Source organism: Pocillopora verrucosa, chromosome 12 (genome assembly GCF_036669915.1).
Source record: "Pocillopora verrucosa isolate sample1 chromosome 12, ASM3666991v2, whole genome shotgun sequence".
Taxonomy (NCBI): domain Eukaryota; kingdom Metazoa; phylum Cnidaria; class Anthozoa; order Scleractinia; family Pocilloporidae; genus Pocillopora; species Pocillopora verrucosa.
The window spans coordinates 1,333,995-1,351,334 of NC_089323.1; the positions used below are offsets into that span (position 1 = coordinate 1,333,995).

Genomic DNA, 17,340 nt, shown 5'->3' on the forward strand with positions numbered 1-17,340 from the left:
CCGCAATATCAGTAAGTAAATGATATTTCGGAACAAAAGGAATAACAAAAATACAGATAAAATGCATCATTTTACGCGATAGCACATTTACCGTCTAGACAGTAAGAACCATAGCTGGGAAACGTGATAAAGCCATTCATTGTTTTAAGACGACGACACTACAACTAAAGGGCGCCTAAAAACTATATAGTTTTTATAGTTTTGAGGCGCCCTTGAGATTCTTATCCTATTCAGTTTCAAGCTTGAATTTTCCATTTCACTTATGTATTTTTGGCGGTTACGGCGTAAACCAACTGAACCAACCGCTGGAACACGAAACCATTTCGGTTTGTACGAAACCATTTGTCGTCACGCTAAACCATTTGGGGTCACGCTAAACCATTTCACTTTACGGTGAGTAGATTGATGCGATACTAAACCATTGCGGCTACGATTAACCATTTGCCGATAACCTAGGCCATTTCACACCACTCTGAACCGTTTTTGTCAAGTTACTGAACCAAAGTACAGTTAGCTGAACCGTTTGTCATTTCGACACTGAACCATTTCAGTTAACACTTGGCCACTCATGTTTTTATTGAATCAGTTCAACAAGGGTGGCTACACAGCTCCTCAATTGTATAAACCATTTTTTGTTTGAATATTTCATTTCACCAAATGCGACTTGTCCATTTGTATTTTAAATAAATCTCTTAGGATAAGATAAATCGTTCTCCAAAAGACAATTAGACTCTATCTGTTATTACAAACCAATTCTATTTTTGTATTTTTAACAGTGACAGCCGCTCATATGTGGGCTCTTCTTTCAATTCCCGTTTGAGCATTTCCGGTTTCAAGCTTGCACAGATTTATGGGCCAAGGAACTTTCTGTTTCATTTTCACAACGGGCCGTTGCGATTCTCCGTTCCATGACATAGCTTCGAGTCTTTCTTAGTACTTTCTCTGTCTTAGTGACTTTGAAACATTTTCATGACGGATTGAGGAAGCAAGGTCGTAAAATAGTCAAACGTGCCTTCCGTTTCCGCGACAGAGGGTTTTATCAGATTTTTGAGTTTAAGGTAAATACTTTTATTTGAAATTTTTTTAGTTGAGATTTCCTCCTTCAAATGTTCCTCATCTTTCCGAACTTTCTCTGATTTCCGACAATGAAAGACGTTCCTGCAGTTAAGTGACGACGATTGCCAACTTTTACTTTATTCTGGCGTGTATTAATTGTATTGCCGCTTCTTGTTAGTTACAAGCTTATTAAGCTGAGCTTGTTTGAACAAGTTACAGCTGTCGAATTCACAAAAATTCGCAAGCAATGCCTGGCATTTACCTTGGACAAAATAAATAACTCGGGAGAGTTACAAAGGATATCCAAATTATCGATTTGATTCAGTGCAAGCCCTTTTGGTCGCAACACTTTCAGTTTCGTTTGCGTGTCATGCGGAGCATGTACACAATCGTGTTTGGCACTAGCTTTCATGTCGGGCTTATGTACGTATTAACTTAATTTGCTCCCGTATTTACGATGCATTTGATCAAAAAGCGATAAACATTTTCAGCGTATTCCATGTGTCTAAGTTTATCATTTTATACTGCAGTTTGAAAGTGATTTTTTCTTTTCGATAGACAGCTTAGATTGTCCTTCCAAACTGTACTGATTTCCTCGTTAAATATTGAGACAAGTTGATTTTTCTTCAAATTCAGCTAGTTATTTACTGCAAGAGTCCTTTCAATTAACTGCATTCGAGTTTTAGGAATCCAATGCATCAACTGGTAATGATTGATTAGTGTCTGAGTGAAGTTTTACCTTTTGTCATCTGCTAATCAACATACGATCAATCAATAATCATATCAACTGAATGTTTCCGATCAATTTTTTTTTATTTTTTATCAAAACTGGTTTAGTTCTGCATGAGGCTGCATGCATCCAAGTATATGTTTGTTGATAATTTATGTTGGTATATGGCAAGGTAGTCTTGGGATAAATGTAAAGTTCTGATTGGTTCTTACTTGGTCAGGATTTTGCCACATAGACCATCATTGCACCATACAGAAAATCATAAAACATGTAAATTCATTGTAAACTAGTTTAGTCCAAGTGACATTGGTGCATGACAATTACCTTGCTCTCTTGAAGGGTACTGGGGGATAATGGCACCATGTCATTCCTATACTGTTACAACCTTGGGCCAATATACCTCTGTAAAGCTCTTGCAATCAGCCGGTTATATAGAAGTTTGTAGTGGTTTTTGTAAAAGCAATATACTCTTACAATTTTGTGCAAAGACAATATAAATATAGAATAACTGCAAAAACAATTAGTTAAATATACCTATACTAATAAAGCAAAAATGTCAGCACCTGTACCAAATTGAAATCCATTTCAACATACATCAGCATGCATAAATGTAAATATTTCACTGTTTTTCCTGTGATAAAGTGAAACAGTTGAACTAACAATCACCCATAAAAATATGGGCATCAGCTCAACTGTAGGAAATTGAATAAATAAAATGCATCTTTTATAAGTTTTGACTAGTAAATTCCCTATTTAAAAATCAAATATGAAAATTTTACTTTGGTGTTGTAAAATTTCTTTCTTATGAGAAACGATTCAGCATAAACTCTCTCCTCTTGCGGAGACATGGTGGTCTTATGATTAGTGAGGTGGACGCACGGTCAAGAGGTCTGCATTTGTAGCCTGGCCTGTGCTGGACTCAGGGTCAAGAGGTCTGGGTTCCAGTCAATGTATTGTGTTCTTGTGCAAAACACTTTACTCTTACAGTGTCTGTCTCCACCCAGGAGTATAAATGGGTAGCAAAAATTAGTTAGGGAAACCTGATAAAATGCAAGGAGGGTGAAAGGGGGGAGGGGGGGGGGAGATGACATTGGAATGGACTTGCATCTCCTGTCCAGGGTTGGGTAGTAATACTCCCAGTTGCTTCATGTAAGGAAACCAGGATTAAGTAAAGCTCAGGCCCTGGACGGGCCACTTTTCAAATCCAGATGTGACCTAACTACCTACCACCTCTTAGTTTAAATGATTTAAATTGCTACTGTTACATATTATATAAACTTGAAACACACAGATGTTAATTTTTGCCCAATTTATTTCTGTCAATTGCATAGGAATGTCTTTGGTAAATCTTGAAATTTATTGTAACGAGAAGTGAATTGTTTATTTAAATATTAATGCTTGTTTTCTTCAGTATATATATCTTTTGTTCTATTACTGCTTTAAATATGCTATTAATATTAATTGCTTGTGATTCTGTGTCTATGTATCCCTCCCATTCTCAGGAGGGAAAAAATATTTAGTTTACAATTAATTGGGTAATATGTTGAGCTAATTTTTTACCATTTGCAACCATCTTTTTTTTCAGGCCAGGATGACTTAAAACAGCAACTTTTTGAAAGAAGCATCCCCTTACAGTCGCTATGGCTAGAGAAAGAAGTCCAATTAAGGTTCCATCTGAAAATGAAGACTTACCTGACAAAGAAAATGCTCCAGATTTTGATGAGGACACTTTACGAGGTGAGCTAGGTTCAACTTTGGCTTCAGTCACTGTTAAAACATTTTCTATTCCACCAGTTTCAAGAATGTAAGCAGATGTGGAGAACAATATTAATACACTGCATGACCACCTTAAAGGATATTTGGCCGGTCATGACTCTCTTCTATGATTAAAATATGCTGTTCATTGACTGAGAGGATCCATGACATATTTGTTATTTTCTTTTCTCAAATTTCAAAGCAAGTACACAAAGTTATAATAAGTAAAGACTTTATTTGATCATCATATAACATTCATTTTGTAAGTTTGCATCACTGATAAGTACCATCATCATCATCATCTTTGCATTATATTATGCAACATTAAATTGAAAGTTTCAACTTCCCCTAAGCAACCAATTTCCAGTAGAGTGCAAGTGTTATATCATTGAATATGGAGGTGTTTAACCCTTGACACCCTAACATCAGTATCCATATTCTCCATACTATTCTTTGTATGTTTCTTGTGGTACTGAAAAAGAGAATTTATTTGAAGATCAATGCTTCTTAGGTTGGTGATCATTTCCTTTATTCTCATGAGCTTAGTGAATGATTCAGCAGTATTACTCCAAGCTTTTTAGGGGATGGGTCAAGTCAGGCAGGTGCAAAAGTGGCAGCTGGCACTAAAGGAAAAATCTGCAGATTTTAAATCTCCAGATCTTGGCAGCTCTGCTTATGCACTAATTAACTACAATCACAGGTAATTATTAACTACAACCACAGACTTTGACACAAATTATTTTTTATTTTTTCTTTGCAGCCACAGCTGATGTTTATAGGAATGAGGGTAATGAAGCCTTCAAGAAAGGAGATTTCATCAATGCTATTCATTTTTACACCAAAGGAATTAAAATGAACTGCAATGAGAAAGAACTGAAGGCCAAACTGCACAACAATAGGGCTATTGCACATTTTAAACTTGGTAAGATGATGAGAGCTTTAATATGCATTTTTTTTTCTATTTTGAAGCTATTGAGTAGTCAGTAGTAGTTTTCAGGAAAAGGTGATAATTTTGAATGCATGCCCGGAAAAATTTAGATCTTATCTTGGCCTCTCAAATATACAAAGAAGTAACCTCTTACCCCAGATATCAATGAGCATCAGAAGTTTTTTCCCAAAATTATAGTAATGGTAGTTGGTTTGCAACATGTATGGCTAATTAGAGATATTTATTTGAATAACAGGAAATCACCAGGATTCACTAAGGGATGCAGAAGCAGCCATTGAGTTAAATCCAACTTTCCTTAAGGCAATTGTGAGAGGTTAGATATGTTAGCTGTGCTATAATAATAATAATAACAAAAGAACTCAACACTCTAAGGTGAAATGAGGTTAAATGGAGTTCAATCTTGTCTCAATGGACTTTAATTAAGAGGTCGAGACCACCCTGATGTACATTTGAATCCAGCTCTTGACTGCTACGCCATTAATTTCCATTAATCATGATAAGAATTTTATTTTTAACGGGATGAAGAACTTAATGCGGAATGCAAAGCAAAATTTCAGCAGGAATATTTTAGTTCCTTAAGTCCAATGAGTCACAGGTGTCAGATATGTTAAGAGCGTGTCCACGAGAGCACCGGGCAGTCGTGCTACAAGTCATCTCACCGATTTCAATGAAACTTTGGCAGTTTAAAGGGTCTACCCCAAAACTCAAAACGACAAACTGGTTTCTGTTTTGGTTCTTCCGGGGGGAGATAGACCACCCCCGGTTTTTCTTGGTTTTCACCAAGGAAATCGCTTCAAATAGGTAAAATGTATGAAGCTCTCACGACGATGATCTCTGACCGATTACTTTGAGGATGTGCACACATATTTTTACATCCTTAGTTAATGTCTGCTGCGAGTATCAGTCAGTTTGATTGACGGCTTGTCAATCAACAGAGGCAAATATACGACTTTGGTTTTAGACTTTTCGATTCATCCAACTATTTGACAACTTTGAGGTCAAATATCTCCCGTTGCCAGAAAGCTACAACACTAATCTTAATTCCCCTTTATAACCCTTTTTCATCTCTGAAAATCATCAAAAAAATCTTTGGGCACTACCCTATTTTTGTCTTGGATGCCTTTTAAAATCTGCGACTGTGACAAGTTTCTCTCAACTACACCTGTCAAGCAATTCTTGCTCTAGGCGGTCACTTAACAAAATAAACCTACATTTTTTAGCTCTTTATACAAGATGATTGATCAAGAAAGGTGAAAACTGTGAAAAACTTTCCAGATTTTTTTGTAGGAATGGAAAATTTCACGTTCAGAGAGATGCATGTAAATGAAAAATCAATGGGAAAATCGTAGCGTTTCTTTCTTCAGTCGTTTATTACTTTGAAGATTTGCTAAAATCAGCAGATATGGCTTTTGTACGGCACAAAAACATTTTACAGACGAGAAATTCTGCGCACTCGCTCGAGAGCAAATATCAATAGTTCTATCGGACTAAGAACTGTGCCTCTTTCCCGAAAATAAAATTAAAATAGTGTTGTCGTTGTTACTTACCGCCATCGAACATTTCCATGCAGAACTCCGCTAAGTTAACATCTGCTGTGTGACCCGAAGACTCTTAGTAGGAATTATTCAAGCGCGTTGTTCATGCTGTCTGCTAGATAACAATTTCAGAATAATCTGCATATCTCTATGATTATTTGCCTGCTTCGATCTTAAAATATCTGCATATTTTTTTAAGCATTCTATAACTACACATAAATCTACATCTCTCTATATCGAGTGTTGCCGGCGTTTAATTGCGTGACTTGTAAAATTTTTAAATAAGGATGAGCCAGCGGTAATTTGACGAGTAGCCTTCCTGCAAATTTCCCTCGATGAAATCCTAAGACATAGCCAGTTGTTTTCGTGAGCAAAGACAATAAATGTGACAGAAAAGTGAGATGTAAATGTCTTTTTTTTTTTTTTTTTTTTTTTTTTTAGCTTAATAGCAGCTTTACACTCTCCTGCAGTCTTTGTCTAAATTTTGCAAGGTCTCTCCTTATCTTCTGCCTTGTTCGGTCAGTTTCGAATTCTGAAGCTAGATCATTGGCATCGGCCTCTCCGTCCTTATTCATATTTACAGAGGGGGACCTCATCAATAAACCAATTTTTGTTACGGCAGATAACCGGCTGAAGTATCGAGCGATTTGCTGCTGTATCAACCGGTCAGTCTTAGACAACATTTCTGGCTGGTGTCGTCTCTTAAACTCGATATTTGGGAAATCACATTAGAGGCGGTTGCCTTACTAATTTCCTCCCTTGTCCAGCACACGTCTAGGAGATAATTATCTGCTTTCTGAGAAAAGGTGGCTGTTTTTTGTGTTTTCCAAAGAGCCCATCCAAAGTCCACTTGGTTAGTTAGGGATTGTTCGTCAGAATTTTTACCTGAGGACCGACCTCGAACGTAGCCGTCCTCTATAGAATGGCAAGCCGGTCTTAGTCCATTTCCCCTTGATCTTATCCTAGGGGGAATTTTTTTGTTGGCCTCACTGTCTTTGTCTTTGTCAGGCTACGACTAGTTTGCTGAAGGTTTCTAATGTGACGAGCCTAGTGAGACCCTGAGGTGCTTCAAACTGTGCTAGTTGGTCTGCGCTATAAACGTGTCGCAGTTCTTAAGTCAGAGGGAGGATCGCCCACCTCTATCTATGTGAGCGCCTCTACAGTACCTGCGTATCCCTAGCAATCATATGATATAAAGTTCATCTCAGTCACAAATCACCAGTTAGGAAAACTGATGTTCAGATAAGCGCTCTTCTTGCCCTTCTTCCTTATTCATTGTCGACTCTAAGATAGCAGCTATAGTACGCGTTCTATTTAATTAGGTTTACAGTAACCTTGCCGCCACCAGAAAGACTCGCCACCAGCTTTGATTTCTTCTGCCATCTGCAGATTCATCTCTCTCTCACTTTATGTCTCCGATTTTTATGAGGAGGCATTTACGAACCCGAAGGTGTGAATCTCACACCAAGCTGTGCACGATATTTAAGGTACATCGTGAAATCGCGGCCTTCGTAATCTTCAAATAAGCCAATACGCGCTAGAGTAAGCTCCGTCTCGGACGAAACGCATGTTTTGGATACATCGACGTCTCTCAAATGTTTTTTTTTTAAGCTGTATACCCACGAATTTAGAGGTGTGAGCTGTTGCCGTCCCTGGCCAGCGCGAGGAAAGTAACATTTGGTTCTACAGTTAGTTGCAAATGAACAAGACAACTGCACCATCTCGACTTTATCAATTCCAGTGTTAGATTGAATTGAGGGCTTTTTAGACAATCGATTTATTATATGGCATCACTATGAAGACGTCGTACAACTGATACACCTACACTACACAAGATTAACAATGTCTGTTGCGCTGTTGCTATAAGGAGGAAAATATTACAGGAAGTGTACGCTCTTTTTAAAAAGAGTTTCAGAGACGTTTCAGAGATGTCTATCTTTGATCGGCTGTCACAAAAAATGACCCCCACTTAAATTTACTAGGAAAAATGAACTTACCAACTCCTTTTTGAAAAAATTGGAATTCATCTGACCGATACGCCGGTTGTTTCAATTTTTCTTTTTCCTCGGGCTGCTATGAAACAGTTCATAAATTGACTAATGAATAAAGTGTTTTGAAATACCGTTCGGGATTTGCCTTTCTTTTCTGCGTGCAAATCAAGGGTAGACAAAGTTTTTAAAACATTTGACTATAATTTCATGGAGTTCACCTCGATAATTTCGTCGGCCAGAGTCAAGACGCGCCAAGCTAAGCGACATCGCCCTCCAGTAAAACAATTTTCCAAAGAATAAACATGGCGAACGTGAGGAAACGCACATTTTTTTCATCATTGTGATCAAAGCCCAATGATGTACCTAAATTGGTACTTACGGTATCAAACCATTGATTATGACAGGGTGAGCTTAGTTTTTCTGTCGAGGTCGACGTGACTTCACATGAAAAGCATTTTTGACGGAACAAACTAGTGAGCATCACTGCACGAACTGAGAAAGTAAAAACTTGTATTTATTTCCCACGTGTTTCGTCTGACAATAGTAGACTTCATCAAGGATTTTTTCAAGTAGGGTAAATAAGCTTGCTCATATACAAATAGTAAATAAGTTATCTCTTTACTATTGAAGTCAGTGGATAGAATACGCCAGTGCGCCTACGGTGTTATACATGCGTGACATTTTCCGGACGTTACATGTACGAGTACGTGATCCGTTTAAGGGTCACAGATTTAGTGTAAATATTTCACTCCTCAACATCACCCAATGTCTCTAGTTTACAGAGGTCTTAGAACGTTTCATTATATGGAGTTGCCTTCTGCGGGTAGAAGGCTACAAGCGAATTTCTCAGGCGTAATTGCCTTTGATTTCTCAATTGGCGTTGTCGCAAACACGGTTTTTGGGAGTCACGAGACAAAAAAAAACTTATCAGAACCTAGTTTCATGTTCTAATGGAAATAAATAGCAAATAAAAACACATTTTCTTGAGAAATAAATTCACAAATGATGTGGGTTCTCTGAAACAAATAGTGATAGAAAAGGATTTCAGTTCTGGTCAATATTGACTTTTCATGGCCTACTTCCAAATCTAAGGGAACGTGCTGAGGGAATAAAAAAACATAAATGTGTGATAATGCAAGCAAGAGAATGAAAATACAAATAAAGAAAAAGGAGGAAACATAGGAACCCGTGTTGCAGCGTGCAGATATCTTTTGAACCAGACCTACACACATAAGCCCGACACCAGCCAGAGAAACTCGAAAGAGTCCTGTATAAGAACTAGCTCGCACGTGCACGCAGGAAAGGCCATGACAATCAGCGAAAATAATAGCAAATGCAGACAATATTTGCAGTCAAAAAACAGGAAAATAATATAAAAAAAAGGATTAGAAACTTTCTAGAGGTGTCTTCTTGAAAAAAAAAGATGAACAATTTTAACTTCTCATAAAAAAAAAAACAACAAACAAACCCTACAAATACTATTCCTATACGTGGAATTTCTTGATGGTAGAAAGTGGAAAAAAACATTTTCCAGTCTTATATTCTGGAAACATGGCGTAGTTAATGAATTTAACAAATAAGGGGGGCCGAGTTTCCCGTCATTCGCGGTATGGAAAAGCCGAAGTTGTTACACTCGGGAACTTGTACGTCAACAAGCAGGCGACATGTGACTTTAAAATCTCCTCTCCTGTTACAGTTTCCTTATTGAAAACTGTGCGATAATGATAATAGACGATCAAAGTATTGGCTAATGAATGTTTTGTTCTGTACAAGAGCCCTATGTCCTGATTTTAGCAAATCTTCAAAGTAATAAACGACTGAAGAAAGAAACGCTACGATTTTCCCATTGATTTTCCGTCAACATGTATCCCTCTAAATGTGAAATTTTCCATTCCTACAAAAAATCTCGAAAGTTTTTCACAGTTTTCACCTTTCTTGAGCAACCATCTTGTATAAAGAGCTAAAAAATGTAGGTTTATTTTGTCAAGTGACCGCCTAGAACAAGAATTGCGTGATAGGTGTAGTTGAGAGGAACTTGTCACAGTCGCAGATTTTCAAAGGTATCCAAGACAAAAATATGGTTGTGCCCAAAGATTTTTTTGATAATTTTCAGAGATGAAATGATGGGTTATAAAGGGTAATTAAGATTAGTGTTGTAGCTTTCTGGCAACGGGAGATATTTGACCTCAAAGTTGTAAAATATTTAGATGAATCGAAAAGTCTAAAAACACAGTCGTATATTTGCCTCTGTTGATTGACAAGCCGTCGATCAAACTGACTGATACTTGCGGCGGCCATTAACTAAGGATGTAAAAAATATGTGTGCAAATCTTCAAAGTAATCGGTTAAATATCATCGTAGTGGGAGCTTCATACATTTTACCTATTTGAAGCGATTTCCTTGATGAAAACCAAGAAAAACCGGGGGGTGGTCTATCTCTCCCCGGAAAAAACCAAAACAGGAATCAGTCGGTTTTTTTGAGTTTTGGGGTAGACCCTTTAAACTGACAAAGTTTCATTGAAATCGGTGAGATGGCATGTAGCACTACTACCCGGTGCTCTCGTGGACACGCTCTTAAGTCACTATCTAGCTGTTTTAAAAAGAAGGATCAGGACTTACCTAACTTTAAGTGTTTTTGTGGGAGTTGTTGATTCCAATTTAAGTGTTCTTAGAAGTTTCAGTTGTCTGTAAAGCTAAATAAATCTAACTGAAACCTAATAGGGCCTGTTTATTCTTTTCCGTTTAGTTTTTTTTGTATTGTTTTGTTTTGTCTTTTTTTTTTCTTCTGGTCTGTAATGATTTCAATTGTTTCAGGTTCTTTTCTCAGAATTGAGCAACAGTAATAATATGCTTCTTTGTGTTGTTGCCTACAGGAGCCACTGCTTGTGTTGAATTGAAGAGATTTGAAGAAGCAATCACTTGGTGTGATAAGGGATTAGCTGTATCCTTTGAAGGAATCTTTCATTTTTAACCGTGGGTATAACGGAAAAAAGTTTCCATAATTTGATGTTTCAAGGGAGAAAATACAAAGAAGGGTATTAATTATGATGGGAACTTGTCAGCTCGTATATTTTAAGTGTGTGTGATAAAATAACATAGGAGAAGTTATTACCTCATGACTTATTAATGAAATTACTCCTTTTAGCCAATTTGACTTAGTTCTACTATCCATGCCAATAACTGGTACATTAGTTTAGATAACCCTTTAATTCACAGACCAAATTTGTAATTATCCTTACTGTAAACCATACAATTCTTGTAATGTTAGTAAAGAGAATTCAATATTGCATCAAATAACTATTTTTAAATTGATATATTTTTTCTTACTCTCAACACTTATCTGATTGATATTGTATTGCTATTGTAAGGAGAAATTCTCTTTTGGTCACTCACGGGAGTTAAAGGGTTAGGAGACTAATATTCATCCAGTTTATACATGGTACTTGGGTAGATGATCTCTCTAAAACAAGCCAGAACAAAAAGCTCGGTAATGTTTACATATCTTGTGCAGATTTTCTTGCCTTCGACCTTTTTTCACTACTTAGAGACTCAGAAACTTTCGTTGTGCTTTCCTATGGACAAATAAAAATTTTAAAGACATGTATTTGTGTTATGGACTCATTTCTTCCACTGCTGTAAAACATTTGTCTGATGTTAAAGCTATATTAATTTAAAAATTGAGCAAGTGCTGCTCAGTTTTTGGAAACTAGGGATTAAATCTAGATATTTCGCGTTAAATTTTGTGGCTGCACACAGAAAAAACATTTTTTGAAGTGTAGATCTATTTCATAACTGACTTTAAGGCTGAATGTTGATAAATCATCTAATCATCGCTCTTGTTGAGAGGCTTGGGAACCAAGCACGCAAATGTTAAAATGGACTATTACATATCAGTATGATCAGAAACATAATCTTTTTTGTTTTTTCCACATTTTTAACCCTTAACATAAAAAAGATTGACAAAAACAATAGGATCTTGTCGTCATTAAGACTTCAGTCTGTCAGTGAAGTGAGAGAAGAGTCCAAGAAGGAAAAAGATCCTATTAGTCATGAGCACGGTAGTGCAAGTTCAGGTGATGTCAAGAAAGTCATAGTTCTCTATAATCAGGGAAAAGAAGCCACAGAGTACCTCAACCTATATCTTAAAAAAGCTAAAGAAGTAGGAGACAAGCTTGGGGAGAGTAACACTTATGGTAATCTTGGCAATGCTTATTTTAGTCTGGGTGATTTCAAAAAAGCAATAGAGTACCACAACCTACATTTTAAAATAGCTAAAGAAGTAGGAGACAAGCATGGGGAGGGTTGTGCTCATGGCAATCTTGGCAATGCTTATCACCGTCTGGGTGATTTAAAAAAAGCCATAGAGTACCACAACCTACATCTTAAAATAGCTAAAGAAGTAGGAGACAAGCATGGGGAGGGTAACGCTTATGGTAGGCTTGGCAATGCTTATTTAAGTCTGGGTGATTTAAAAAAAGCATTAGAGTACCACAACCTACATCTTAAAATAGCTAAAGAAGTAGGAGACAAGCATGGGGAGGGTAACGCTTATGGCAGTCTTGGCAATGCTAATCACCGTCTGGGTGATTTCAAAAACGCCATAGAGTACCACAACCTACATCTTAAAATAGCTAAAGAAGTAGGAGACAAGCATGGGGAGGGTAACGCTTATGGCAGTCTTGGCAATGCTTATCACCGTCTGGCTGATTTCCAAAAAGCCTTAGAGTACCACAACCTACATCTTAAAATAGCTAAAGAAGTAGGAGACAAGCATGGGGAGGGTAGCGCTTATGGCAGTCTTGACAATGCTTATTTAAGTCTGGGTGATTTCAAAAAAGCCATAGAGTACCACAACCTACATCTTAAAATAGCTAAAGAAGTAGGAGACAAGCATGGGGAGGGTAACGCTTATGGCAGTCTTGGCAATGATTATGACAGTCTGGGTGATTTCAAAAAAGCAATAGAGTACCACAACCTACATCTTAAAATAGCTAAAGAAGTAGGAGACAAGCAAGGGGAGGGTTGTGCTCATGGCAATCTTGGCAATGCTTATTTAAGTCTGGGTGATTTAAAAAAAGCCATAGAGTACCACAACCTACATCTTAAAATAGCTAAAGAAGTAGGAGACAAGCATGGGGAGGGTCTTGTATATGGCAATCTTGGCAATGCTTATTTTAGTCTTGGTGATTTCAAAAAAGCCATAGAGTACCACAGCCTACATCTTAAAATAGCTAAAGAAGTAGGAGACAAGCGTGGAGAGGGTAAAGCTTATGGCAATCTTGGCAATTCTTATGACCGTCTGGGTGATTTCAAAAAAGCTGTAGAGCACCACAACCTACATCTTAAAATAGCTAAAGAAGTAGGAGACAAGCGTGGGGAGGGTAACGCTTATGGCAATCTTGGCAATGCTTATGACCGCCTGGGTGATTTCAAAAAAGCCATAGAGTACCACAACCTACATCTTAAAATCGCTAAAGAAGTAGGAGACAAGCATGGGGAGGGTAACGCTTATGGCAATCTTGGCAATGCTTATCACCGTCTGGGTGATTTCAAAAAAGCCATAGAGTACCACAACCTAAATCTTAAAATAGCTAAAGAAGTAGGAGACAAGCATAGGGAGGGTAACACTTATGGCAATCTTGGCAATGCTTATCACCGTCTGGGTGATTTCAAAAAAGCCATAGAGTACCACAACCTACATCTTAAAATAGCTAAAGAAGTAGGAGACAAGCATGGGGAGGGTAACGCTTATGGCAATCTTGGCAATGATTATAACCGTCTGGGTGATTTCAAAAAAGCCATAGAGTACCACAACCTACATCTTAAAATAGCTAAAGAAGTAGGAGACAAATCCTTGGAGGCAATGGCCTACTGTTCATTAGGATGGGTTTTTGAGTTGCAAGGTAGACTGCCAAAAGCCGTTGAACATTCCCAAGCTAGCATAAACTTATTCAATTCCTTGAGAGTACTTCTAATATCTAAAGATGAGTGGAAAGTTAATTTTCGAAATCAGCATCAAGTGGCGTATACGGGTTTGTGGAGAGTTCTCGTAGAACAAGGTAATGTAGATGAAGCCTTATTTGTTGCTGAGAAAGGACGAGCTCAAGCTCTGACCGACCTTATGGAATCCAGTTTTTGTGGTGGAACAAGTCACCACAAGGGAGAAGATGAAGATTGCGCAGTTTTAAAAAACGTTCCATCCAACACTGTCTTTCAGGCAGTGGACAAAGCTAACGTCAATCTTTGGGTTGTGTCTGAAGGAAAACAAGTTCACTTAAGACAATGTAAACTCAAAGGTTTTGTTTCAGAGAATAGTGGATCTAGCCTGTCCTTTGAGTCGTTCATGCTCGGTGTCTATACACAACTTGGTGTTCGTTCTAATGTGAGATGCGAGAATCGATCTTTAGATGCTTTGAGGGAGGGCCGTTCAAAAGTGGATGAGAAAACCAAAGAAGCCAAGCCTCAACCTCACATCCAACAAGACGGCTTGAGCACTTTGTATGATATCGTTATGAAGCCGGTGGCTGACTTGATTGAAGGGGATGAGCTACTCATTATTCCTGATGGACCCCTGTGGATCGCTCCTTACGCTGCATTGAAGGATGGTAATTCTAAATACCTGTGCGAATCGTTCACAATCCGAGTCGCTCCATCGTTAGCAAGTCTTAGACTCATTGCCGATTGCCCAGATGATTATCACAAAAGCAGTGGTGCGTTACTTGTAGGAGATCCGTGGGTATCCGAGGTTACTAACAGCGAGGGAAAGAAAGTCTTCGAACAGCTTCACTATGCTAAAACAGAAGTAGAAATGATCGGAAAAATTCTGAATATCACGCCAATCACAGGCAGTCAGGCCACGAAACGTGAGGTGTTGAAAAGACTCAGTTCCGTTTCCCTAGTTCACTTTGCGGCACATGGATGTATGGAAACTGGCGAAATTGCTCTTACACCTGACCCAGACCGAATATCTACTGTGCCAACGGAGGAGGATTATATTTTAACAATTGAAGATGTGTTGAATGCTCAACTTCGGGCCAAACTTGTGGTGCTTAGTTGCTGCCACAGCGGCCGGGGTGAGATCAAGGTTGAAGGTGTGGTTGGCATTGCGCGAGCTTTTATGGGGGCTGGTGCTCGGTCTATTGTGGTGTCCCTATGGGCGATTGATGACGAGGCTACTCTTGAGTTCATGAAATACTTTTATCAACAACTTGCAGGAGGTAAACCAGCAAGCGAGTCACTGAACCTGGCCATGAAAAGCCTCAGAGAATCAGACCAGTTCTGCGACATCAAACACTGGGCGCCCTTTTTGCTGATTGGAGATGACGTCACTCTTGACTTCATAGCAAAGGAAAGAGAAAATTTGAATATGAAATCACATAAATGAAAACTTTTTTATTTCATCTGAAAATGAATGACGCAGGAACTTGGAAGGTTTCAATGCTTCTCCATTTTGGCGCTTTTTGGCTATTTTTCATTACTTTTCACTTTTTTGTTAAATGGAACTTGAGATGTGTGACTTTACTTTGGTGAAGAAATAAAACAGACTATTTCAGTATATTTTGTTCAGTGGAATTGCTTTTTTTTTACCTTTACAAATTTAGATGCTTGCGAAGAGAACAAGATGCAACAAGGCTTCTGCTGTTAATGCCTGAAGTTGTTGAAGGCGACTACGAGGTTTTCGTTTCGCCAAAATGACACACAGATCTATTCCTTTATTGCAATCAGTTATGTGTAAAATAATTTAAAGGTTTTTTTTCTTGTACACAACCAGGAGCTTGTCCACCGGGTTTTAATTACGTTGATAATCTAAGCTTTTGATAAGAAAAGAAACAGTTTGTCATTTGCAAAAGGTGGCGAAATTTTAATTTCAAAAATGTGATTTGCAAAATTCGCAGCCATATGTGAATTGATCTTAATGGTTTTTCTACGTCAAAAATTACTTTGTTGCAATTAGCAATTATCTTTACAAAAAAATTTATTATCATTTTCAACTTTTTTTCAATCCATTTTAATACAATCTAATTCCATCGGTGCCAAGATTGCCATTCTAAGCATAATTTGAAGAAGTAATCATCAGAGATGATGTTGAATTTACTGACCATATGTAAGAGACATAAGACCTACTCTTAGGGGTGTGGCCAGCCTCTAGTCCCGTGGGCCCGGCCTACAGTTGTTTTCCGCCCGCTTGACTTTTCTAATATGACTCTTACAAATGTTGGAACAAAAATTGAAATTTCTCAGGAAAAAGGCCCACAACAAGTCAGAGAGCTGGCTACAACGGCCTGCTTTCAATCAAACGAGTTTGATCAATTTTAGTCCGTTTTATCAAACACTTGGAGATGTCTGATGATATCTTTCTTAGATTTAAGAATTTATACTAAGGTATTCAGAGCACGCTTTGTAATTAGAACCCGTTATGTGGTCAAAAGTTTAAGGTATACTGTATCACAGCTGTTTTAAAAGAAATTTTTGTAAAACCAATGTTAATTTTTGACAGATTTTCATAACTACCATTGGTATATGCTGGTATCAAATGTAATAGTTGACCTTGCACATGGTTGAATATGATGTAACGTAGGATTTTAAAAACAAGCTGGGACAATTTCCACTAAACATTCTTTTTATAATGTTAGTGTATTTGGTGTGAATTGTTTTGATGCTATTTGTATTTAAAGTTGAAGCTATTTGTTCATTTACCTTAGTTTTTATTCATTCACTCATTAACTCCCAAGTTGTGAAGAAAAATTCTCCCAACTGATAAGAATGTGTTTCTTTGTTGCTTCATTCTGAGAATTCGATGAAACATAACGTTTCTAGTGAAAAATAACCCGCTAGTTTAGATTTTCTCTAATTCTTATTGACACCATGTTTGTCGGTGCATTAATTTTGTGAGGAGAATTTAAGTTATGATCAATCTTGGGAATAAATGGGTTCATTTTAGTGTCTCCGTTTAGCGCGTACTTTACTTAATGCCTTGAACAATTTAATGCAGTTTGTATTGTACTTTTTTTTACTTTTTTGTGTAAGAGAAATAGAGAGTGTATAAAATACAAAAACTGCCTTTGTTTTCATTGTCTGTCTCCATATTCTAAGGATTCGCGTGAGATGCAGGGAGAACAGATCTTACGGGGACTTCAATGCTTGTTTTGACCCGTGCGCGCCAAGTTGATAATCTTTGCAGCTGACAGTGTACTGACATTCCATGTTTCAAGCCCCCTCCCACTTAACAAACGCTCGTCGACTCTTCGATTGTGTCTCTTTCACTGTCTACCGTTCTCCATATTGTCACACGATTTTGAATGCCGACGGACGTGTTCATACTGT

The 17,340-nt window shown here is 37.8% G+C and overlaps 1 protein-coding gene across 1 annotated transcript; it reads left to right on the top strand.

Moving 5' to 3' along the window:
- Positions 1-858: 858 nt before the first annotated feature.
- On the top strand, positions 859-17,066 carry LOC136277230 (tetratricopeptide repeat protein 28-like). Its single transcript, XM_066158960.1, has 6 exons — positions 859-1,058; positions 3,372-3,523; positions 4,302-4,463; positions 4,726-4,803; positions 10,890-10,957; positions 11,972-17,066. Exons 2-6 carry the CDS (start codon positions 3,427-3,429, stop codon positions 15,398-15,400), a joined length of 3,834 nt encoding a protein of 1,277 aa, XP_066015057.1. The 5' UTR covers positions 859-1,058; positions 3,372-3,426; the 3' UTR covers positions 15,401-17,066.
- Positions 17,067-17,340: the final 274 nt, after the last annotated feature.

Bases quoted from the DNA above. Each gene is read 5' to 3' on its own strand.
- LOC136277230 (XM_066158960.1), top strand. From the start codon at position 3,427: ATGGCTAGAGAAAGAAGTCCAATTAAGGTTCCATCTGAAAATGAAGAC. The intron at 4,464-4,725 runs GTAAGATGATGA...TTTGAATAACAG, and splicing joins TATTGCACATTTTAAACTTG to GAAATCACCAGGATTCACTA. The intron at 4,804-10,889 runs GTTAGATATGTT...TGTTGCCTACAG, and splicing joins CCTTAAGGCAATTGTGAGAG to GAGCCACTGCTTGTGTTGAA.